This window comes from Myotis lucifugus, unplaced genomic scaffold (genome assembly GCF_000147115.1).
Source record: "Myotis lucifugus unplaced genomic scaffold, Myoluc2.0 scaffold_40, whole genome shotgun sequence".
Taxonomy (NCBI): Eukaryota; Metazoa; Chordata; class Mammalia; order Chiroptera; family Vespertilionidae; genus Myotis; species Myotis lucifugus.
The window spans coordinates 1,541,974-1,566,495 of NW_005871088.1; the positions used below are offsets into that span (position 1 = coordinate 1,541,974).

At 50.3% G+C, this 24,522-nt stretch overlaps 1 protein-coding gene across 26 annotated transcripts in view; it reads right to left on the reverse strand.

Annotated features, from left to right (window-relative positions):
* Nucleotides 1-24,522, reverse strand: part of ZNF185 (zinc finger protein 185 with LIM domain) — a 68,174-nt gene that overhangs the window by 25,186 nt on the left and 18,466 nt on the right. For 3 of the 26 annotated variants that reach the window (XM_023753025.1, XM_014454901.2, XM_014454900.2), the window contains 13 exons: nt 23,426-23,464; nt 23,244-23,321; nt 22,533-22,622; nt 21,495-21,581; nt 20,398-20,481; nt 20,045-20,086; nt 18,574-18,657; nt 18,056-18,145; nt 12,031-12,117; nt 7,477-7,578; nt 6,410-6,508; nt 4,114-4,209; nt 3,179-3,268 (listed from right to left, as the gene is read on the reverse strand). In XM_023753025.1, the coding sequence (XP_023608793.1) occupies nt 3,179-3,268; nt 4,114-4,209; nt 6,410-6,508; nt 7,477-7,578; nt 12,031-12,117; nt 18,056-18,145; nt 18,574-18,657; nt 20,045-20,086; nt 20,398-20,481; nt 21,495-21,581; nt 22,533-22,622; nt 23,244-23,321; nt 23,426-23,464 (1,068 nt within the window). The remainder of the gene's footprint in view (nt 1-3,178; nt 3,269-4,113; nt 4,210-6,409; nt 6,509-7,476; nt 7,579-12,030; nt 12,118-18,055; nt 18,146-18,573; nt 18,658-20,044; nt 20,087-20,397; nt 20,482-21,494; nt 21,582-22,532; nt 22,623-23,243; nt 23,322-23,425; nt 23,465-24,522) is intronic. The other 23 variants (XM_014454908.2, XM_014454906.2, XM_014454902.2 and 20 more) reach the window with 22 other exon arrangements.

Sequence of the window (24,522 nt, forward strand, 5' to 3'; positions counted from 1 at the left end):
AACCCTATCTAAATAAAAGACTTTCCGTGGCAGAGGCCCCTCAAGAAGAAACATCCTCCCCCCCTCAAATGAAAGCCACGCTAGTTACCCTCATCAACATCCCAAAGGAGGTGACCCTGCTACTTCCCCCGTAGATGACTTCACTTCCTAGGAGAAGTAAGAACTATTCCTCCAAATTGACTCCAGAAGGACCTTTCACCCTATTGAGTACTCCTTAACTTCTTTCAATGAGACGAACCGGCACAAACAGCCGAAGGGGGGCGGGGGGAAGGGGGGTTGTGTGGCGCAGGCACAGGTGCAGGCTCACATAGGAAGGTCTCATGCATGCCTAATGCAAAATGCAAAAGCACACCCATGCGCACATCTTCTGCACTCCCTGCCTAGACCCTTGGAAGACTGTTAGCTTCTCTCTGTGTCCACCCTTTTTTCTTCCCAATACAGAATCTCCTGGCCCCACATAGAGATCGTGAAAGCTCTAAAACTGTTGTCAGCTTCACCACTATCGACTTTTTGTATTGGATAACTGTGTGTGGGCTGCCCTGTGCATTGTAGGACTTTGGACAGCATCCCTGGTCTCCACCCACTATTTGCCAGTATCACCCTCTTGCCAGCTGTGAGAATCGACAGAATCTGCAGACGCTGCCAAGTGACCCCTAGGGGGTAGGGAGGTATGGGGAGATGCCCCTGGTTCACAACCATTGCCCTACAACAATGGTTCTCACCTAGACTGGACATGCGAAAAAACTGGAAGCTTTTAAAAAGATTGATGATGGAGTCCCACCCCAGAACAATTAAAATCTAATCTCTGTGTAGAGCTCAGGAAGCTTTATTTTTTTATTTTTTTATTTTTTTTTAAATATATTTTATTGATTTTTTACAGAGAGGAAGGGAGAGAGATAGAGAGTTAGAAACATCGATGAGAGAGAAAACATCGATCAGCTGCCTCCTGCACATCTCCCAGTGGGAGATGTGCCCCACCAACCCAAGTACATGCCCTTGACCAGAATCGAACCTGGGACCTTTCAGTCCGCAGGCCGACGCTCTATCCACTGAGCCAAACCGGTTCGGCTATTTTTTATTTTTAAAAACACTTCCTGAGTGAGCCCTAGTGGATAGAGCGTCAGCCTGCAGACGAAAGGGTTCCGGGTTTGATTCTGGTCAAGGGCATGTACCTCAGTTGCAGGCTCCTTCCTGGCCTGGGCCCTGGTCAGGGCTTGTGCAGGAGGCAACCAATCCATTTGTTTGTCTCACATTGATATTTCTCTCTATCTTTCCCTCTCTCTTCCTCTCTCTCTAAAAATCAATGGAAAAATATCCTCAGGTGAGGATAAATAAATAAATAAATAAATATAAAACACTGCCTGAGTGATTTTCAAGTGCAGTCAGAATTGTGAAACACTGTACTCAAGAAAGTTTGTATTGATTTTGCAAAGTTTTACACATCAGAAGAAAGTAGTTCTCAGACTGGGCTTTAGAGTTAGCCATATCTGAGCTCTGTTCCTAGCTCTGCTCCTCACAGGAGCTCTCTGTTTCTTCCACTGTTACACTACATCAGAAGCCAGATTCTTACCCATGTTTTGGAAATAGTAGGTGAGATCATGTATACAGAATGGTTTACACGTTAACCAGCTAAGAGTTACTGGTTCTGGGCCTTGAGAATAGACTCCAAAGGAAATATTTTAAAAACCAGATTTTTAAATTTCCCCGCCCCCTGAGGATTTTCTTAGAGACTCTTGCATTGGGACTCAGCTCTGCCACTTGCAAGCCCTTGGACAAATCACAAACTTTCTATGCTTCTGTTTCCCCATCTTATCATTTCACAGAGTTGCTGGGAAGTTTGTAAAGCAACTAACAAAGCACATTCACTATAGGTGTCAGTTATTGTTTTCACCCTATTAATTGTCAGTGCAATTTGCAACAGAAAAAGTCACATAATAAGGCCTCATACTTTAGAGATTCCTTGCCTACCCCACCCCCCAGCATCCCAGTTTCACTGGAGGTCACAAAAGTAAAGAAGTAACTGCAATGTGGCATGAAAGTACAAAAAATGCATCCACCTTTTTAAACACCTAAATTAGACCATGTTCCTCTTTGGCTTAATCTTGAAATAAGATCCAACCTCTTTATCATGGCTTACCAAGGCCCTGCGCCATCTATGGACCCCCTCACTGGCCAGGCTCCAGCCACTCTATGCTTTGGAACATGCTGAGCACGTTCCCACTACAGGGTTTTTAGGTTTGTGGTTTTCTATATGCAGCTTTTTTCTCCTTTCTCTTCCTAGAGTTAGTTCCTTCTCCTCCTGAGAGGAGCTCCCCTGAGTTACCTCCATCTCTCTACCCATCTAAGCAGTAGCCCTCCTCATTGCTATCACTCTATCTCAGCACCCTGGCTAATTCTTTGAGAGCACTGTCCTTCCAAGGAGGCACAGAGACCTGGGTTCTAAGCCTTTGTTCTTCATTATAATTAGGGGGAAATCTCACAGGATTGTGGGGAGGGCTGTACGTGACACTGTGAGCAGTGGGCTGTGTACCAAGTGTGCGCCCGAAAGTTAAGTAACTGATGCAATCTTTAACAGTATCTGGTGTTGAAGGCAAATCATCCCAGGCCTACCTCAAAAAATCTCCTGTTTCACCATTCCCCCTTCAAGGACTCTCAGCGCCAGTCACACTCAGCTACATACAGTGTCCAGGAAACACCAGGTTGATTGGAGTCCTTTGTATACACTGTTCCCTTGACTCAGAGGACTCCTATTCATCTTTCAAGATTCAGCTCAGAGGCCACTTTCCCCATGAAGCCACCATGCCTGCTCCCCTTCCCCTGCTCCAGCATGAGATATTCCTGTCTGGACCAGGCTTTGCCCTCCATCAGCCATGTCTGATTTGTCTCTGTGCTTCAGCCTCCAGCGCAGGGCAATTGTTGTCCAAGTGGTTGCTGACTGAAAGAGTGGGTGACTTTCTGATTATGGAGGACTTCCTGGCTAAAAGCAACTCAGTGTAGCAGAAGGCTCCATAGACCCAGAGGCAGAGGCCAGAGGGTTTCAGCTGGGGCTTCAGCCTTTGCTATGTGCCTTGGGCCAGCTCATAGACCTCACTAGCCTCATTTTCCATCCAAAGGCTAATGCAAACCTAAGCTATCTCTCTCCACCACAAAAGCTCAGCTCTGTTGGCTGGTGCCTTACCCCTTAAAATTTGCCTTCATGTCCTCCAGGTCTGCTGGGCTGTCGCTCTTCCTGTTAGCTGGTACAGCAGAAGCCAAAGTAGCATCGGAGCTGAGGGAGGAAGCACACAGGCCCACTGAGGCCTCAGAGACTGGGGCTTAGGCCTTTCCCTTCCCAGCTGCCTTCTCACAGGAAAGGTGATGCCTATATTTATCAGTCAAGGGTGGCCTTTCAGTCCTGCCATTAGTGTGGCACAGATGCCACTGTGAGCCCTGGCTGTGGCCTTAGCACCTGAGTTCAAGACAAAGCACTACCCCTGACCAGTGTGGGGGTCCCTGAGGAAGTCTCCTGATTTTGGATTCCCATGTCCTTGTCTGACCTACACCTCTTGGGAGTCCAGAAAGATTGTCCCTTGCTAAGTGCTCCACACACCCACAGCAAAAGGAAGATTGGTAGATGAAACAGTGTAGAAGCCTACAGCCTGGCAAGACAGAGCCTCTTCCCATTGGACTTTCATGCCCCTGGGGCTATGCACCCTCCCCAGCTGCCTCACTCCACATGCTCCCTGGGATTCCTCCCCCTGGTCCTCCTTGCTGGTCCAGGCTGCAGTACCTACAGGAGAGGTTCACTGAGACATCCTATCAGGGTCTCTTCCCAAGTTCTGCCTCCTGATGCACCCCTTCTGCTACCTCACCTTGAGTCCTTATGAGTGGTGCTGGGCTGTTTGGGTATCCTAACTTATCATTTGTCCTCCCGCCCCCACTGTCCCTGGTGCCTGTGTTGAGCTGAATGTCAGGGACCCTCCCAACCTTCCATCTCCTGTGGTGATCACCTGATAGGAAGGTAGCATGGAGCTAAGAAGTGTGAAGGGTATTCTGGGGCACTGGAGTTGAGGCTGAACCCTTAAGGCTGTGTCTGGCAATGGGAATGGTCACCAGATAGTCACCCCCCCTTACCTGGTGACCACTAGTCCAGGTTTGCGACCATGAGAGTTGGCACCATGCACATCATCATCATCCAGGAGAGGCATGAAGCCAGCAGCTGAGCACACCCTGTGGAAGGAGGTCAAGCTCAGTCTGGGTTCAGGATTTTGTGTCTGTATATCTACTCTCTCCTGAGAGGGTGGCTTCTGACCCTGACAGATGATGAGAACTGAGGAGTTGCTCAAATGGATGTTCAGGGAACAATACTCATATCTCACAGATGCCTGCCACCAGGACAGTGAAGCCTAATGGTTAAGTATCCCTGGAGGCATCTTGCCCAAATTCAAATCACAGCTTTGTTACCTCCCAGCTGTATGACCTTGGATATATCATCTGACCTCTTTGGGCCTTAGTTTTACCATTTTACCATCAATGAAATGGGGATAATAATTGTGTCTGCCTCACAAATTTTCTGAGAAAATGAGTTAATAGATACCAGGTACTTAGAATAATGCCTGGTCCCTAGGGTGTGCTAAAGTGATCCTGTTATTAATATGGGGCTCTGTGGCCACTTATATTCCATCTGTATCCATAAACTTGATACAGATTGAGTGGGTGCTCTTTAACCCGGCCTTCCCACAGGTTGGTCACATTCTCTGTCTTTCATGCAAACTGACTCTCACGGTACACCAAGCAGTCACAGCTCACAGGGCATCTTATCACCTGTACAATCTTGCACCCTTCATTTATGTAGCACACTTACTTAGAGTTCCTGGTATTTGTTCCTAAACCTGTTCATGCCAGTTGTACTTGCAACCATAATCACTAAGTTAGTAAGTAAACTAATGAGAAACAATATTTTCTTTAGAAAGACAGTAAAGGCAAGTTTCTTAAAAATCAATATAGGTAAGACAATGTAAAAGACTGGGTTAAAAATAATAGAAATCTAGAAGATTCTCCAGCTTATTTTGAAAGGTAATTTGAGGTTTGGCTTCATTTTAAAGAAACTGAAAGCAGAAAGCAAAATGTTCAGTTTATGAGGGTGTGGAAACAAGACGGATGATATGGATGAACATTCAAAAATGAAGCAGCCAAGAACCAGACCCAATCACGCTGGCCTGGAAATCTTCCATGATAGCCACCAGCCAATTGAGTCAATCTGCATGACTTGCTAGCCAGCACACAATGATGCAGGCTGCAGGTGTTGGCTCTTGCACAGTCCCCACAAGTGGCAGCTCAGAGAACTGAGGTCCCAGCCTAGTGGTCTTTCCTGGTATCTGCTGAGGCACTTTGGTCAGAGGCTGGGGCTGCTGTCCCCTTCCCATGTTGGTTTGGGCTCCTGGATTTGGAAGCCGGGACTCTGGGTCCAAACAGTTTCAAACTATTCAAGTTAGTGAAGGCAGGGGTTCCCCAATGGGCTTAGGGAGTAGGGGCAGCCGAGAACGCAGTGGGGAAAGCAGTAGGCAGAAGCTCCCCCTTGGGATGCCTTCCAAGGCCTGACTGCCCTAGGGCAGGGTGCTGGTGAGCAGCATGTAGTCAGGCTCTCTGTAGATACTGACTTTGCCAATCCTCTCTGGCCATCTGTCCTGAACCATAAAGGTTCCAGCATAGCTTTGAGCTGAACGATTGGTGCCAACATCTGCATACCTAACCTTGTCAACTAGGGTGACTTATGCTTGATTTGGAACTACCTGGGAACAGATGTGACCTTGTTACTCCCCAAATCACCCAAGAAAGTGGTCCCTGACCCTCCCCAGGTCCAACAACTTAGGGCCCAGTTGGACATGCTTGTCTCCTAGCTAGTCTCACTGAGGAAGCTGCTTTTCCTCTCATTGAAGCTCAGTGCAGAGCTGGCCAGGGGATGAGAGTAGGGCAGGAAAAGGAGGCTTTGGGTCTTTTGGTAGGGAAGGGAGAAAGCAGCTTCTACTTTGTTCTTAGAGCTTAGCCAATAAGCAAGAAGGTACCTATTTATCCATCATTTGGTCATTCATCAGTTGTCCCTTCACTCATTCTCTTCACATTCATTCTATCCACCCAGTGCCCACCCAGGCAGGGCTGGACCTCCAGTTGTAAGTGGGCCCTTGTGCCTGCTTTGGAGGAGCTTGAGAGCCAGTGGCAGACGGGATGAGGAGGAGTAATATTTAAGCATAGGTATTCCCAGAAGTGGAAATCCCAGGGACAAAGGATGTGGTGGGGGCTGAAGTGTTGGAGATGGGAGATGCAGTAGGAAAATGACCTCAAGAAGTTTTAGCTGCTTGACCCTGGCCTGTCACCAGGGACATGAGAGAATCAACAACTCTGGGCCACCTGCCTCCCCTGGGTAGCTCACCCTCCTCTCCCAGAGCTGATGTCTGCTCCAGCCAAGCCTTCAAGTGGGGAGCCTGTGGCTCTGGATCCCACGTTGCCATCCCTGGAGTGTGCACTTGACCTGTTGTGGAAAGAGAAGCATTTGATGACTCTTATTGGGCTTTGATCTAATCTAACTCAGATGTCCTGAGAGTGGGTCTCAAGGACCAGAAGCTTGGGTCCTGGGCTGCCATCCTGCACAGCTCCAACTTGAAACAAATCAATATCAGCAAGTATTTCTGCCTTTCTTCCAAACCTTTTGGGCTGGGAGGAGGAGTGGAGCCAAGAAACTCAGGAGGAGGGTGGCACAATGCATGTAGGGAGGGGGTTGGCAATGGTTAACAGAACAAGGCATAGAAATTTGGAGCCACTTATAATTAAACCATAGATTCCAAGGCAGAGACAAATTTCCCCCACCCATCCTGGGTCCCCTTCCCTCATTCCCATGGCTGAGTCCCAGCTGAGGGTATGGGCCTCCATACTGAGAAGATGGTGGGCTCTTATCCACTACTGGCCACCAGCTACCTGCTGAGTATATGTCCAACTCTCAGCTACTAATCACCACAACTGGCTTCCCCTGGTCAGTGGGATGGTAGTAGGACTATCCCCTCTGTACTCATCCCTTCTGGACTGATCATTCCTCACCATGCCTCCACCTCCCATCATTGCCTCCTTTGTGCACAGGTCATTCTGGAAGTCCCTGCTAGATGATTTGCTGGGGCCCATACATCCTTTGGTCACTGACTATCCCATACTGACAGCCTGGCGGCCTTGCTTGCCCTGGCCATTGGCAGGGATGCTTTCAGTGGAGTAAAAGCACAGTGAGGTTGGGCCAAGTGTGGAGTGGGGGTGGCCTGGCCTGAAGTTTGTCTTCCTGTGCAACTTGTTTCCTGAGGGGCCTTCCCCTCTCCAAGCCTCATGTATTCCTTCCTTCATTCTTCCCACAGATATTAACAGTGAACACAGTGAGTAGGACAGTCCTAGTCCCAGCTCCAACCATGGACCTTGGACTGGGGGCCACATGGTCTCTATGTCCCTCCACTAAGTTACCTTTCAGAATCTGGATTGGGTCCCTTAAAGGCCTCACCAGCCAAATCTCTCTTGGGCTCTCTGGGGCTGAGGGCTTCCCTGTCTTTGGAGTCTGGGGAAGACCTATAGAGGAAAGAAACATAAATTAACCACCCAGAAGCCGCCCACACTCAACTGGAGGCAGTTACCTCATCTCCAAATGCCAGCTGTCTCCAAGGAGCTTAAAACCTGATATTGCAGGATTGGCCATTCTCAAAATCTCATTACTAATAACTACTTTTGATTGAGGGCTAGACCATGACTCTGTATGCATTAAATCTCCACATTGACCCCAGGAGAGGGGCACTGTTATTATCCATGTCCATTTTCCAGATGAGCAAAATGAGGCACAGAGAGCCCGAGTGAATTATCCTAAGTTCCACAGGTAACAAGGGGAAGAGCCTGGAATTGAACCCAAGCAGTCTGACTTCAGAGTCCTAGACTATAATCATCTGTGGTGTAAGAGTGGTCCTAACCTCCTAATTCAACCTCCTTCTTTTCTCTCTGAGGTCATCAGGGAGCTCCATTGTGCCAAAACCAATAGAGATACTCCTATTATTACTGTCATTCAGAACCACTGACCCAGTGGGACATTTTCACTTTCTCTCCCCTGTCCATCCATCATGATTCTGTGACACTCTACCTCCTTTGACACACCTTCCAAATCTCCTTTGCCTTTTTCTCTTTGGACCTTTAAACATTGGTGTTCCCAGTGTTCATCTCCATTGGCATGCTCCGACACCTTGGCCGCCTCCTCTGCTCCCATGGCATCAACTGCCTCCCTTTGCTTGTTTCCCCCTCTCCTCTGTGTTCCTGACCCATACCCCCACTGGACCTCTGGCAGCTAACACTGAACCTGGCCAGACCTGACTGTTGTCCCCCCAGCTGCCTTCAGGAAGGATGACCAGCCAGCTGTCTCCTCCACACTATGGTCTGTGCTCAGCTTGCCGGACCCTCTCTCCTTGATTCCTTTGATATTGTAACCCATGTAGACATCAACATTGAACCCCATTATATCAGCTCTCATCTGTCTGCATATACGGAGTAATATGGAAATATCTTGAGCCCCGACTTCTCTTCAGAACCTCAGCAACAAACCCTCAAATTCCTCCTAGTAATATGCATTTGGATGCCTACAAATAATCTCACTAAAAAATACTAAGTATTTATATCACCCTTTCCCTTGGTTCTCACTAATATAGTGAGTTGTGGAGCAAAAGGTGCAGGATGGGAGCCAGGTAGCCTGGGTGGGTGTCCTTCACTGTGTGACCCTTCAGGATCTGTTTCCTCACCTATAAAATGGACATACTGACTGCACCTACTTGGGGCAGGGGCAAGGCAGGGCTTGCAGAATTCTAGCTTTCCTTTTTCTAACTTGATTCTCCTGCTGCAAAGTGGGACAGGAACTCTTTTTTTATTTATTTTTTATTCTTTTGTAAAAAAAATATTATAATAAGTATTACAAAGGGTATTACATATGTGTCCTTCCCCCACCCCCCGCCCTTGACAATCCCTGCCCTCCCTTACCCCCCAGTGTCTTATGTCCATTAGTTATGCTTATATGTATGCATACAAGTCCTTTGGTTGATCTCTTACTCCCCTCCCTTCTGCCCCCCAACCCTCTCTGGCCTTCCCACTGCAGTTTGACAATCAGTTTGAGGCAGCTCTGCCTCTGTATCTATTATTGTTCAAAAGTTTGTAATGGTCTTTATTATCCATGAATGAGTGAGATCATGTGGTATTTTTCCTTCATTGACTGGCTTATTTCACTTAGCATAATGCTCTCCAGTTCCATCCATGCTGTTGCAAATGGTAAGAGTTCCTTCTTTTTAACAGCAGCATAGTATTCCATCGTGTAGATGTACCACAGTTTTCTAATCCATTCATCTACTGATGGGCACTTAGGCTGTTTCCAGGTCTTAGCTATGGTGAATTGTGCTGCTATGAACATAGGGGTGCACATATCCTTTCTGATTGGTGTTTCTGGTTTCTTGGGATATATTCCTAGAAGTGGGATCACAGGGTCAAATGGGAGTTCCATTTCCAGCTTTTTGAGGAATCTCCAAAATTTATAGGGAACTCATACAACTTAACAAAAAGAAGATAAACAATCCAATCAAAAAAATGGGCAAAGGATCTAAATAGAAACCTTTCAAAAGAGGACATTCAGAAAGCCAAGAGATATATGAAAACATGCTCAAAGTCACTAATCATCCGAGAGATGCAAATCAAAACAACAATGAGGTACCATCTCACACCTGTCAGAATGGCTATCATCAACAAATCAACAAACGACAAGTGCTGGAGAGGATGTGGAGAAAAAGGAACACTTGTGCACTGCTGGTGGGAATGCAGACTGGTGCAGCCACTATGGGACAGGAACTCTTAATGGGCTGTTGTAGCTTGCCCACTCCCAGACCAGGTGTCAGAGGCCTTATGGATTCTTTGGAGGCAGCCTGGCTACCTCCTGCATTTCTAGGGGTCACTTTGCTCCTGTTTCTCAGAGACTGGTCACCTTCGAAAAACCAATGAAGTAGCTTCCAAGGTTGCCTTATTAAAGACATTGTCACAGTGGTTGATTCTCCATCATTCCAGTAACAAACAGGTCTGCATTCCTGTCCTGGGCCATGCCCTGTGTTGGAGCCCAAAGAAAATGAATTTGCTGCCCTCCAGGTGCTCAGGGTTCTTGGGGCAAACTGATCCATGAGAGGACAACTGTGTGGAAAATTCTCTGGTGGAGATATGAACACAGCACTGTGAGAGCTCAGTGGGGAAAGCCCCTCACAGATGGTGCCTCAGAAAGAAATGCAAGGAGGGAGGTGCCCCAGAGGGGGACATCTGAGATGGGACTGAAAAATGCAGAGGAGAAAGGGCATCCCAGACAGTCTACAGCCTGCACAGAGGAATAATGCTGGAGGCACAAGGGGAAGAGCCTGAGAGACTGAAGTGGATGGCCCAGGGAGGGAGACTATGAGGGAAGCTTGGGAAGAGGGTGAAGGGAAGGCCAGGCAAGGCATCAAATTCAGGCTGCAGAACCTAAAGGGGGAACCCCATTGTAGGGTTTTCTCCAGTGGGCTGGCATGACTACTTCCGCCTTTAGGAATGTTGCTCAGTTAGAGATGTGGAGGAGGGGCTGAAGACAAGGCCCTAAAACACAGTTGCAGATAGCTGGGTAAGTGATGGTGGAGGCGTGCATCCAGGGGAGGGCAGTAAGGACAGGAATATCTCTAAAATAGAATGTACAGGCTCAGCTGGTATGGCTCAGTGGTTGAGCATCCACTTATGAAAGAGGAGGTCACGGCTTCATTCCTAGTCATGGTATATGCCTGGGTTGTGAGCTTGATCCCTGGTGGGGGGCATGCAGGAGGCAGCCAATGGATGACTCTCTCTCATCAGTGATGTTTCTATCCCTGTCTCCCTAACCCTTCTTCTCTGAAATCAATACATATTTTTTAAAAATAGAATGGACAGGACTCAGTTTCTGACTGGGGCAGAGCTATAGAGGAGGAGTTAAGGAGGAGAGTAAAGGGACCTAGAGATTTATCAGGACTCATCTTTGATGTCACTTCCTCCTGGAAGCCTTCTCTAACCACCCCCATACCCATGCTGGTGAGAAACCCCTGCTCAGAGTTCCCAGTGCCTCAGGGATTATCTTGGGCAAACACTCTGGCCTCCTTCCCCAGACTCCAGGCTTTATAAGGCAGGGTCCCTGCCTTATGCATCACGGCTGCCTCCCAGGCCCTGGCATTGGGCCAGATGTTCAGCAGAGGCTCAATAATCACTAGTTGGGTAAATAGCTAAATGAGAGAGAGAGAGAGAGAGAGAGAGAGAGAGAGAGAGAGAGAGAGAGATGCAGAGAGGCAGGGAGTCAGTCATCTCTCCCTCGGCCTGCCCCTCCAGGGAGAAGTGGCCCCTTCCTCATCAGATCTCCTCTTGCCCAGACCCTAACCCCCAAAATTCTGCCTGTCTGTTAACTGTCCATTTGCCCACTCACCCAGGGCAGGGGCTGGGCCTACTGTGCTTTCTGCTAGTTGTGGCCCCTGTCCCTCATCCTCCCCAGCACTGGACATGATGGCATCATGGGCTGTCAAGGCTGACCCAGGAACTCTACCCCATTCCCGTGGCTCCCCTCACACAGGCAGTGCAACTGCTCCAGTGACCTCATGGCGCTTCGCAGACTCCGTGTCCCCGCCAAGCACACCTGGCCTGTCTAGTGTTCAGGGCTCAGCAGGGCTGAGACACCACAGCTGGTTCATGTCTACATATGCTTCCCCCACCAGGCAAACGGTCAGCACCTTCATCCAGGGGGTCTTCCTGGACTCTGCTGGGTCCCCTGAGTGGAGCCTGGCCTCCCACAGACCAAGTGCTTGCTCCCCAATAGTTGTGGAGTAAAAGAATGAGATGGGGGCAGAGAACCCAGGTCGACCATATCTCCCACCAACCAGACTCCAGACCTCATCATTTGCCTGCTGGTTCTTCTAGCCCCATCTCTAAAATGGTGTGGAAGGAGCCCAGACAACAGCAGGGTCCCCGTACCTCATTCCTTCCAGGTCTGGGGCCACCAGGCGGAGTCCTGCCCCGGGTGTCATGATCTGCAGGCGGACAATTTCCTCACCTCTTGCACTGTAGCCAAAGGAGAGAGCCATAGAGTTGCTGGTAAGAAAAGTCTCCCCATCTATTCTGGGCATCCAAGGGCGTTCTCCCTCAACAGCCTCCTGGCTAGTGCAGTTGGACACCTAGACCCATTGCCTCCCCCCACCCCTTGGCTCCTATTTTGCCTTGAATCTTCTTGGTGCTGCAGCTGAGCTTGGTCCACTGATATCCAGGCCCCAGAGGAAGGGAAGTGAAGGACTCCTTTACCAGTCTTCCACCTTCAAGTCCAGCCCCCTTCAAGCCCAGAGAGGCGCCATTTGGGTGGAAATAGAAGCACCCAGCCCCAACACCCCATCTGTAGCTGCTACAATGAACCCTGCCTGTGGCCTGACCAGAGTGTCCAAAGAGGCTGTTTGTGAGGCCAGCAGGAATTCTGAGTTCATGAGCTAATGTGAACTGAGATTAATAAGATGCCTAGGAAACCTACAAACCAAATTTAAAGTGAGAGCTAGTGGGAGAGGGATAGTGGAGACTGAGAAATGAAAGGAAGTGACCAGGCCTGTGAATCCACAGAGGATCAGACATTTTCAGTGCTCACTGGTCCCCTTTGAGGGTTCCTGTGCTCAGAGCCAAGTCCCCAGGTGACGGCACAAATCCCTTCAAGTCCAATGTATTTTGGGGGGGCCTAACACCCAGCAGCCTCGGGCCATAGTGATGGCCAGGGCTGGAGATAACCTAGAATTCTCTGGATTTGTGGGGTACCCTTCACCCCAAATCACACCTGTTCAGGTCCACTCCTTCCTTTGGTTTCCCCTGGGCACTGGGGTACAGATGGGGGTGAGCCTCATGCCTGCCCCGGTGAAGCCCCCAGCCCAGCAGGAGGGAGATGGGGAAGAGGGAGGTGGAAGCTGGCAAATATCTTAAATTCTGAGGTCATATATGGTGCAACAAAGGAAATGAGTGGAGTGAGGGGCTTGACATGATCAGACTGCCACTTTAGAAAGGCCACTCCAAGGTCCCCAGGAAGAGGAGGGATTGGAGGAGTCAGGTGAAGGCGGGGAACTGGGTGACCCTGGGTGTTGACCCTGGCATCTGGTTCCAACCTAGACTGAGAGTCCATGGAGGGCCAGCTCAGGGTCAGTGGGTTGTTCATCTGTGTCCTTCCTGGGGACAATGGAGATAACCAGAGTGAAACGGCAGAGCCACCAAGGACAGGGCCTCTCCCCTCATGAAAACCAGGAGGGGCCCAGGAGAAGACAGCTCTGATCTCTGCCTGTCTCCTCCCATGGCAATGATGATGACAGCATAAAGCCCCTGACCGCTGCCCTACTTTGCCCCATCTAAGGCACGTGGTACCAGAGAGCAGGGACACGCTCCACTTAGGGATGTCACAGGCAAGTCAAAAATATTTTCTCACTGGTGTTCCTTGTTATGCCAGAGAGAGAATAGGAAGAAAGTGTTGCCTCAGCCTGCCTAAGCTGGCATCTCTCCCTCAACACCTTCTTCCTCCTTCGTCATCCCCCTGAGCAATTGCTTCTTAAAGACCTAGGTCGAATGGGAGCCCTTCTAGAGAGGCTGTTATGGGTTGCATTGTGTGTCCCCAAGAGATGTGTTGAAGTCCTAACCCTTGGTATCTGTGACCCAATTTGGAAATGGGTCATTGCAGATGTAAGTAGTTAAGATAAAGTGATGCTCCACTATGGTGGGTCCTAACTCAATATGACTGGTGTCTTTTTAAAAAGGGGACATTTAGACACAGGAACACAAAGGAAAGATAGTCATGTAAAGGCAGAGGCAGATTTTGGAGTGATGCACCTGCATGCTAGGAAGCACCAAGGATTACTGACAACACCCTAAGAGAATATTCTAGAACAAATCTCCCCCAGAGCCTCTGGAGGGAGCATACAGGCCTGTCCACACCTTGTATTAGGATTTCTAGTCTCCCAAACTGTGAGGATAAATCTGTTGTTCAATCCACTCACTTTCTAACACCTTGTCAGGGCAGCAAATTCATACAAGAGCTTTCCAACCTCTCCTCGCCTGCAGCCGCAGACAAGCCCCATCACCTCCCCAGACCCTCAACCACAGATGGCTCTAGTCTCAGCTGAAGTTCTCAGCCTGGCTAAGAGCTGCTGAAGGCCAGGAACACTTTTCCAGTGCAGCCCCAGCTGCCCGTGGGAACACGGCTGACAGTGGCCTGTGCCAAAGAGTGTGCAACTCATCAGCTAAAAGAGGGAGAGAGGCAGGGGAGGGAGTACAGGTTTCACCAGCTATCTGAAAGTAGAGTGTTCCTGTAAAACCTTTCAGAAGCCGAAATGGTACAAAAAGAAGAGGCAATGAGCTGAATGCTAATTTTGCTTTTTGCCTTTTTTCCCTCTAAAAGCGAAATCCTCTTCAGATTTCTTTTGGTTAGCAAAACAGATACTAAGGTAGGTCTTTTGGCTCTTTTGCAAGGCAAAGTGGCAGAAGGCGAACTTTGGAAAACCCCAGGGATACCTGTACCTCCTTCTCCAGAGCCCACAGCGCATTTTCCTCAACAGCCAGTAGGTGGAGATATTAGCACCTTTCGTTATTTGAAGAAGGGCCTTGCAAATTAGCTAGTCCCTAGTGGGCAGCGTCTGAGAATACCAGGAACCCGGCACTACACAAAGGACTTTACAAGCGTTATCCTATTTAGTATTTGGGACACCCTTGGGGGGTAGCTTTCACAGCTCCCTATTTTACACATGAAGAAGCTGAGGCACAGAGAGGTAAAGTCACTTCCTCAAGGTCACACAGCTAGTAAGGGGCAATGCCAGGGTTTTGCCTTGTGCTGGAGGCTGTGCTCTTACTCACTGCTTCCCAGGTACTCTACCAGGCAGCATGCTGGGGCACAGACTGCAGGCCCTGCCCTGGTTGGGTGAGGCAAAGTGCCAAGGAGGCTTGAACAGTGTGCTGAGACAGGGAAGCAGCCAGGCCTGGCAGCCCTCAGGCCAGTCAGTGTCTCTGGGAGAAGGTATCCAAATGAGCTCAATTCATAAGGTGGGCAGGAATTATCTTACAGCAAGAAAAACTAGATTAACCCAAGAAAGTAGGCCCAGGGTGCATGGAGGGAGGGCCCCTTCAATGTGTGAGCAGTGTGTGTGTTGGGGAGGTGGATGTGGACACTGGAGCTGAGGGGCCTTTGGGACATCCAGGCAGGTCTGGGGTCTGGAGCAAGATTGGAATTCCAATGGAAGGAAAGAGACAGCTGGAGAGTCCTGAGGACACAGTCTGTGGGCATCCTTGTGTGGCAATTCTCCTCCCAAACTTTCAGCCTTCCTTCAAGTCAGTAAAGGGTTTGACACCTAAGACAGGGGTGCTCCTCCTGGTTAGCCTGATGCATAAGATGAGGAGCTGACCTTCAGACTTGAGCTAAAGGGGACAGAACAGGGTTAGGCCCGTGAAGGGAGCGGCCTCAATAGGACCATGTCTGGGAACAAGGCTGTGATATTCTTCTGTCCCACTCTGCCATACACCAGCTTCTTCTGGGGTGCTGCAAGACCCAGGGTATGGTGAGTCACTGTTCCCCATGGGACTTGGATTCTTTTCTTTTTAATTCTTTTTTAAAATGTTTTTTAATTGATTTCAGAGAGAGGAAGGGAAAGGAAGAGAGAGAGAGAGAGAGAGAGAGAGAGAGAGAGAGAGAGAGACATCAATGATGAGAGAGAATCATTGATCGGCTGCCTTTTGCACATCCCCTACTGGGGATTGAGCCTGCAACCCGGGCACAAGCCCTGACTGGGAATTGAATTGGTGACCTCTTGGTTCATGGGTCGATGCTCAACCACTGAGCCACACCGGCCAAACAGGGCTGGGATTCTTGAAGGGAATAGCCAGGCAGATAGGAACTAGGCTTGGGGGACTGATGATGGCTGCCTGGGCCAGTTCAGGGCCTGACTGGGTCAGGTCAGAGAGGAAAGCTGCCCAGGACTGGCCAGCAGCTCACCTGGACGCTACCTGGTGGGGACTAGATATTTGGTGATTGCAGAATCTGAGGAAAGCAGCACCGTGAGAACCATCACGCCTTGCCTGACCAGCCATCCTTCCAGGAGGAGGCTGACTTGTCTTGAAATACCTCTGGTGTCTGGAACATTCCATAATCTGTCTCCTGAGGCTTTACAGGCAGGTTTTACCTGAGGTGGCCCACCTCCAGAACTGGGAGACAATACACTTCTGTTGTTTGAGCCACCAGCTGGGGTACTTTGTTATGGCAGCCCCAGCAGACTGAGACAGCTACCTTGCTATGACAGCCAAGTAATGGATATTAGACATCTAAAGGAAAATGTCAAACTATCTTTCAAATGTATAATATAGTACAACCAAATTCTCCTCCTATATTCTGTTTTTAAAAGCATATAAAACCATTCATTGCTTAAAAGAGAGAGAGAGAGAGAGAGAGAGAGAGAGAGAGAGAGAGAGAGAGAGAGGGAGAGGGAGAGAAATAAGGAAAATCAGAGCTATGCACTGTTTTGGGCTGAATTGTGTCCCCTTTTAAATTTGTATGTTGAAGTCCTAACCCCCAGGACCTCAGAATGTGCCTGTATTTGGAGATAAGATTTTTTAAGAGGTGATTAAGGTAAAATAAGGTCATTGAGGTGGGCTGTAATCCAACCTGACTGGTGTCCTTATAATAAGAGGAGATCAGGACACAGACATGCACAGAGGGATGACTATGTAAGGACACAGTGAGAAGACAGCCATCTAAAAGCCAAGGACAGCCCTAGCCGGTTTGGCTCAGTGGATAGAGTGTCGGCCAGTCCACAGACTGAAGGGTCCCAGGTTCAATTCTGGTCAAAGGCGCATACTTCAGTTGCAGGCTTGATTCCAGGTCCTGGTCAGGGTGCATGCGGGAGGCAACCAATGGATGTGTTTCTCTCACATCAACAATCTCTTTTCTCTCTCTCTCTCTCTCTCTCTCTCTCTCTCTCTCTCTCTCTCTCAAAATCAATGGAAAAATATCCTTGGGTGAGAAATAACAAAAAAAAATATAAACAAACAAACAAACAAATAAATAAATAAATACATGCCAAGGAGAAAGCTCTCAGAAGGAGCCAACCCTGCCAACACCTGGATCTTAGACTCCCCACCTCTGGAATTGGGAGACAATATAGTTGTTTGATTCACCCAGTTTGTGGGACTGGGTTACAGCAGCTCTAGCAACCTAAGACAGCTCCCATATCCTATCAGTCACTAAGTTCTATTATTGATTGCTACTTTCTGAAGAGTTCTCAAATATTTCCACTTGTTCAAAAGTTCTTATGGACAAAAGTTCAGACAAACAGGGAAGATCAAAAGAGGAACTGAATGAAGAGAAGAGGTTTTCTGGCAGAGAGGCACCTGCTGCCACCTCCTCCCCTCCCCTCCTAGACCCAGCCCAGCAGAAAAGGTCTGCAGCATTGCTCTCCACCACCAGTGCTGTGGCAGGTGATCTGTCTTTCTCCTGGCACTGAGGAGATGACCCTGAGGACTGTAGACACATCCAAATGGTTGAGGGGCTTGAGTTGGGGATGGGAGTGGGGCTTTCAGTGGCATTATGAGAGCTGGAACAGTCCCTGGAGTCCCCAAAAGTGACCTGTAGGGATAGGTGCTCTGCCCCTTTGGCCTCAGGGTCTTTCAGGGGTGCCACAGAGGCACAGCTTGTAGAAGACCTGGATTTGGGCAGAGCTGCCAATCCAGGCAGATGCTTTAAACAGCAGCAACAATAGGGTGCTCTCGACAGGACTTTGCAGGATTTAGCACAAAGTACAAGAAGGTATTGAATGTTCTTCATCCGCAGACAAGAGAGAACCATTATCTGCTTGGACACTCAGGGCTCAGAAATCAGGGCAAATCAGGGCCCTGCCTAGAGTGAGATCACCAATGCTCAGCCTGCTCCTGCCTTGTCACCCCACTGCCAGATCCTCCCATCTGACCAGCTTACAGGCCAGAGCCAGCTCACAACACCCACCTGGGCTCCAGACTCCCGGCAGGGCTTGGCAGACTTGGCATGCGCTCAATCCAAATTGCCCGAGACACTTTGGCTCGGCCTCCATCCGCACTGGCAAAAAAGGCATCTGTGAGCGGTGCTGGGGACTGTGGAGCCTCCTTCCCCAGCAGGAGCGGGAGGACAGGGTTGGCAGGTTGAACTTGGCCAACTTTTAGGAGAGCCGTGAACAAACCTGAGAATGGCAGGGTTGGCGCCCCGGTGGCGGACCCGCTCCAACCCCGTGACACAGATAACCACTAAACAGACAAGAGTTCAGTGCTCTCTTCCTGGAGGCCAGGCTGTTTTGCTGGATAGCCCTAGGATATCCAGCCAGATAGGCCCTCACTGATTTCCGTGCCCCATCCTGTCACTGGGCACGTGGGGACACTGACTCTGAGGCTCTGCAAGGAGGTGACCTGGCAGAGGTTCCACAGTGACTGAGTGGCAGGCAGGCCTGGCAGCGACCAGCCCCAGGCAGAGATGGGTGACTGATTGATTACCTGCTGGAGCCAGGAGGAGATCTTGTCAGAGCAGGTGGGTCCTGCCTCTTCTCAGAAGGCCCGTCCTCCTCCACCACCTCCACCCTTTGGGCAAGAAGAGAAACAGATGCACCACCTGCTCAGCTGCACCTGAAGGACATGCTTCCTTTCAGTGGAGTCAATGGCCATAAGGTGGCTCAGGCTGGGGGCTCAGTGAATCCACCTTGGGATAAGAACAGCATACTATGTGGAATAGTGTCCCTCCAAAATTCGTCTGCTTGGAACCTGTGAATGTGACATCATTTGGAAATAGGGTCTTTGCAGATGTAATCATGGTTAGATTAGGTCATGCTGGAGTAGAGTGGTCCCTAAATCCAGTGGTTGGTATCCTTATTAGAAGAGGTGAATTTGCATACAGACACACAAAAGTCAAGTGAAGCTGGAGACAGAGACTGGAGTGATGCATCCACAAGCCAAGGATGCACCAAGGGTTGCCTGTAGCTCCAGAAGCAAAGAGGCCTGGGACAGTTTCTCCCTCAGAGCCTCCAGAAGGAACCAACCCTGCTAACAACTTCATCTTGAGCTTCTAGCCTCCAGAACTGGGAGACAATACATTTCTGGTGTTTATGACACACAGCTTGTGGTACTTTGATACAGCAGTCCCAGGAACCTAATACAGCCATCAAGAGCACACCACCCTCGGCTGGGTGCATTCCCATCAGCCTTTCTGGTTTTCCAACACAGCAAACTGTTCCCACCTCTGGGCCTCTACCTGGAACACTTGGTGTGCTGGCTTCTTGTTTTTTTAGTCCTCATCTCATTATGAAGGTCTTCCATGTCTACTCAATGGAATATCCCTAAAATTCAACTTTCCAGAAGTTTCTTCCTTGGCCTCCCCAAATATTCTCCTCTCCCAGAAGATGTCCTTTTCACCTAATGGAGACACCCCTCCCTTACTCAGCTGGCATGTCCTGATCATTCCTTATTAAACCTTCTTCACCCTTTAGGGTCTATCTCCAATGTCATGGTCACTTCCAAAGGCCTGGCCAACCAGGTAAGGATTCCCAATGACAAGCCTCTGGACTCCATCCCTGTGATGACTCCTGTGTGGGCATTGTCCAGCCTATCCCTGATAGGATGGGAGGACCAGGGAACAAATCCTATGTATCCCCATAACTACTTATGCTTCAAAACCCCAGAGGCCCTTGAAATACTATGGATCAGAGGCCCAGCCCTGTTAGCTACTGGAAAATGGGAGCGTCCAACCACACAGAACTGGATTCCAGGGCCATATGTGCCACCACAGCCATCCAGGTGCTCGCCTTGCCTCCAGACAGGAGCAACCAGCCTGTTACAACAACCCCTGCTGAAGGCCAGCAGCCTCACTGTATCCCATGACCCTCTCCCCAGTGCCCACACTACACTGTTGCCAAAAGGAGGCCTTTTTCATGGCCAAAAACAGACCTCTAAGGCTTCCCTTGCTGACACTTACCTCTTTGCAATGAATGGGGCCTGCAACTCTTGAACAGGGCTTCTGGAAAGGAGATAGAAAGGTTATGTGTTGGGCAGAATCCTGGAGTAGATAGGTGACATCATGACCACTCTGCCCTAGAGTGTCCTGGGCTTCTCTCCCATTTCTACCACCTTGTCTGTCCTGATGGCAGCAGCCAGACCCCTCAGTTTTCCAGAAAGTACATCTGAGAATCTCAGAAGGTCCAGCTAAGAGGGCCCACTCATCCCACCCTTCACTAGGCAGAGGAATAGCAAAGACCTGAAGGGACAGAAACTGTTCCAGAGCATGGAGCTGGTTGGTGGTTGAGCTGTGTCTCTTGCTGTGCAACTCACCCCGTGCTCTTCTTGGCCGCTGACAGGACGTAGGAGCGCTCCCGGGGAGCTGTCTTCCTCACCACACTACTTGCAGCTTCTGACCTGCAGTAGCAAGGGGGCATCTGGTATATAGGTACTCAGGATGGCTTGGGCCACCACAGCAAGGCAAGGGGTCAAAGCCAGCTTGGCACCTGCTCTGAGGATCATTCAGTGGAAAGTAGAGACCAAGGGAAGGGAAGCCCTTGTTTATCAAGCAATGAATGCTGCCAATCCACATTGGATCATTCCTTACACCCCAGGAAGTTGGGTGCTAGTATCACCCACGATTTACAGATGAGGAAACTGAGGTATAGGTAGTTGCAGTGGCTTGTCCAAGATCACACATTTAGCTGGTGGCAGAGTGGGCAGTAAATGCAAGGTGGCCTGGCTTTTCCCCAGTACCTTCCAGGCCAGGGACTCCTGCCACTGTGAACTCTGCCCTTACAATTGCCCAGCTGCCAGGCCCTCAGAAGGGGCTTTGCTCTGTTTCCTGAGCCACAGAGGGGCCGGCACACATTGGGATTGGGAGGGAGGCAGACTGAACCTGGGGAGCTTTATTTCCTTGGGTGCTAGCAACTGCCCAAACACCCAGCCTTACTTTGGGGTGAGGGACATTGGAACCTCTGGAGCCTGGCCGTGTGCCCCAGGCATTCAGGACCTATCCTGACTCTGCACACACAGCACATACATAGAGGGTTCTTCTGAAGGTCCCCTTTGCTGCCTACTTTGGTCCAATTTGCTCAGAACCCTTTTTAAACAAACGGATATAAAGTCCTGAAGCACATCTCTTTCCACCCTCTGTCCACAGATGAGACTTTCCCCCATCACTTGTTACCTAGGTTCTGCCTCATAGAATGTTCATAAGAGGTTCCCCTGAACCGGCCCAGCTACTTGGGTCATTCTGGGACTCAAGGGATGACACCTGTTGCTAGCAGCCACTCCTTCAGCCCACAGGCCAGCAATGGTGTCCTAAGTGTTGTGCATTTCATCACCCTAACTGGCACAATTCCTATTTCACCAGTCTGTGCAGACTTGGGCCCAGCCCTGCCCATGGGATGCCCAGCGGGTACTGTTACCTCCGTTTCTGCTCATCAGAAGAGAAGGGCACATCCTCCTCTTCATCAGCCCCCGAGGCTGAGCTGCGCCTGATGTTGTAGGGTGCCCTGTGGGATGGGGAGTGGGAGGGGTTGAGGATGCTAGAAGTTATGGCTCCTCCTCATCTTTCCTCCACCCCTGGTCCCTGTCATAGGCTGCCACTCTCAGCAGCTTTGCTTCCTGGCTTCCAACAACACCAACACATGTTGACATTACTGCCTCTGGGCTTTTTCTCATGCCACTCTTCCTCCTCGAGAGCCAGCCCTCCTCTCTCTCCCTGTTCCAACCCTAACTGTCTTCTAAGACCCAGTTCAAGCCTCACCCCTTCTCCAGAAAGATACCCTAGCTGCTCCATGTCACTGGACTATGATAACAATGAACAAACAATATAAAGACTGGGGGGGAGGACGGGATTGGGAACCATGGGCACAAGCTACAATTCAGTCCAGAGCCCCCATCCCTGGGCACACAGGAGGGGGGCCTTTGGTACAGTCCACAAGTGCAACCGTAGAGGGAACCCCAAAGATTTATATCCAAAAGCAGCTCAGATTTAAGCACAAAATGCCCATGACTGATAGACTGCCATGGCCAGCAGCATGCTTAGGATAATCAGGCCCTAGCCCGGCCTGGCGCTGCCTGGCCCAGCACAGGCTGAAAGCCCAGCCCAGAGTACAGAGGCATGTCCAGGAAACGAAGTCAGCCAGAAGCAGTCCTAGGGCCATGTTACCTTTTCCCCAGACCCACCACCCCCTTCTACAAACTTCCTACATATCCTGCTTTGCCTCAAATAAGAAGTGCAGTGTGCACAGGCATCCAACTTTCTGGAACTTGTCATCCGCTGGTGGGCTCCAGGTCACAGCATCAACTGGCAGGGACGTCAGGCCAGCAGGACTAGCACTCTGAGACGGTGTGCTCAGAGGCAAACAGCCCGCTGCCCTCAGAGGGCCGGTGTTTGGGCTCATCCCTTGGCTTATCCCTTGGAGGAGGGAACTGAGCTGGGTTTGTGATTGTATACTCACAGCTTCTTGTAGTCCTCAGTGGTCATCTTGTAGCCAGAGGAAGAGGGGCGGAGAGGCCCAGTGGGAGCTGCTCTCACCAGACTGGCCATGCTGCAGAAGCAAGGAGTTTTCATGTGCCTACCCCAGGACCCTCTTGCCTTCAGATTTGCCCACACAACCCAGCAGGCACATGGGAAGTGAATGAGAGAATGCTGGTGGCCTTTCTTCTGTGCTCCCAGTCCTGCCATTTACCTAGAATCTCTGCAGCATCCCAAGCAGGGAAGCCCTCCTGCCAAGAGCAACCCAGTTCCCTTGACCCTGCCTTTCTGATGGAGTCTGAGTTCAGCCTGACAGCAAGGTGCCATCTCAGCCTGCTGGGAAGGTAGCTGAAAACATAAAGCTCGCTTCGTTCAAAGCTCCCTGCAACCTGCAAATCAGGACTGGCTCAAGGTCAAGGTCACCATTAGTGGCCCAGGGATTCCCAGAGATCAGAGGGCCAAAAGGGGCCATGCATCCCCTTGGGGACTTCCAGTCTCTCAGGTGCAACTGCATCACCCCCCAACCCATCTCCTCTGGTCACTCGTGTTGTTCTCCAAGGCCTTACCCTACACAAGGACAGAGCTGCCACCTCCCACCCCATCAGTGACAGGCAAAGTACTCTCTCTGCCACGAGCCTGGCCCAGGCCCTCACAACTCCCCACTGGCTGGCTGGCCAACACCCCATGTACACACCTTTTTGGAGCTCCGTTGGCCTTAGGAAAGTGCTGCTGGGGCTGGGACGAGCTGTCGATGGGCTTGGTGAACACGCCCCTAAAAGAGAGCCCAGAAGAAGCAGCCCATTAAGCATCCAGGGAGAAGCCAGGGGGCAGTGCAGGTGGGTTTGGGGAGGCAGGCAGGGTCCTGCCATCACCTACCGGATGATATAGCCAGTGGAAGCCCTTGTGCTCGCAGATCTGCCAAGGAAAAAGAAGGCATGAAGTGAATTGATGCCTTGCTGGAGGGCCCTAATTTTTCCTGTCCCCAAGGACAGCAATGGCGGTGGGTGTCCCAGTGCAGTCAGAACAAGAGGAGCAGGAGTGGCCAGGAGCTTCCCAAGAAAGCCAGCCACTATGCACCCCTAACCTGGTTCCTGCTTTGCTCTGTCTGTATCTCTCATGCTGCCCAGGAAAAGTGCCTGTGTCTGATTGTTCCAAGCCCAGCCCAGCATGGTCCTGACTCACAGTAAGTGCCTAGGAAGGTGTCCCTGGCTGAGCATTTGCTGCAGAGGTGTTCCCTTCAAATTCTGGCTTCTCCCTGGCTTACCAGATCCTAGCTCTCTCCTGAGTGAGAGCTTTTCTGGGATTGCTAACAGCCCTCCCACCCTCTGTTTTCTTTCTTTCTTTCTTAAAAATATTTTTATTGATTTCAGAGAGGAAGGGAGAGGGAGAGAGAAATAGAAACATCAATGATGAGAGAGAATCACTGATTGGCTGCCTCTTGCACCCCCCCCCCACTGGGGATTGAGCCTGCAACCCGGGCATGTGCCCTGACTGGGAATTGAACTGTGACCTCCTGGTTCATAGCTCGATGCTCAACCACTGAGCCATGCCGGCCGGGCAATCACCCTCTGTTTTCGAAGCTGACCCAGCTCAGGCTGGACACTCCATGGCCAGAGGCTGGGGCTGAGAACATGGCAGGCAGAAGCCACGGCTCCTGACCTATTCCCCACTCCACATATCCCCCACCCCCCCCCTGCCTTTTCTAGGAAAGTTCATGAGGTCCTAAGGGGCAGAGCCCAGGCATGAGTCAGCCAAGGCCAGCTGACCGTCCCTTGCCCTCCTCTGGGGCTTCCCCTCCTCCAGCCCCTGGGACACCCACAACACACATATTTATGGAATTTGGGGACCTGAGGGCATAGTGAAGGCTAAGTCAGTGGCTGGAAAGCATTAGGCTCCATGTGCTGGGCACTTTCTGATTGGGAGCAGCCGAGGGCACTCAGAGATCTCAGGGGGTTGGAGGTGGGAGCCAAAGG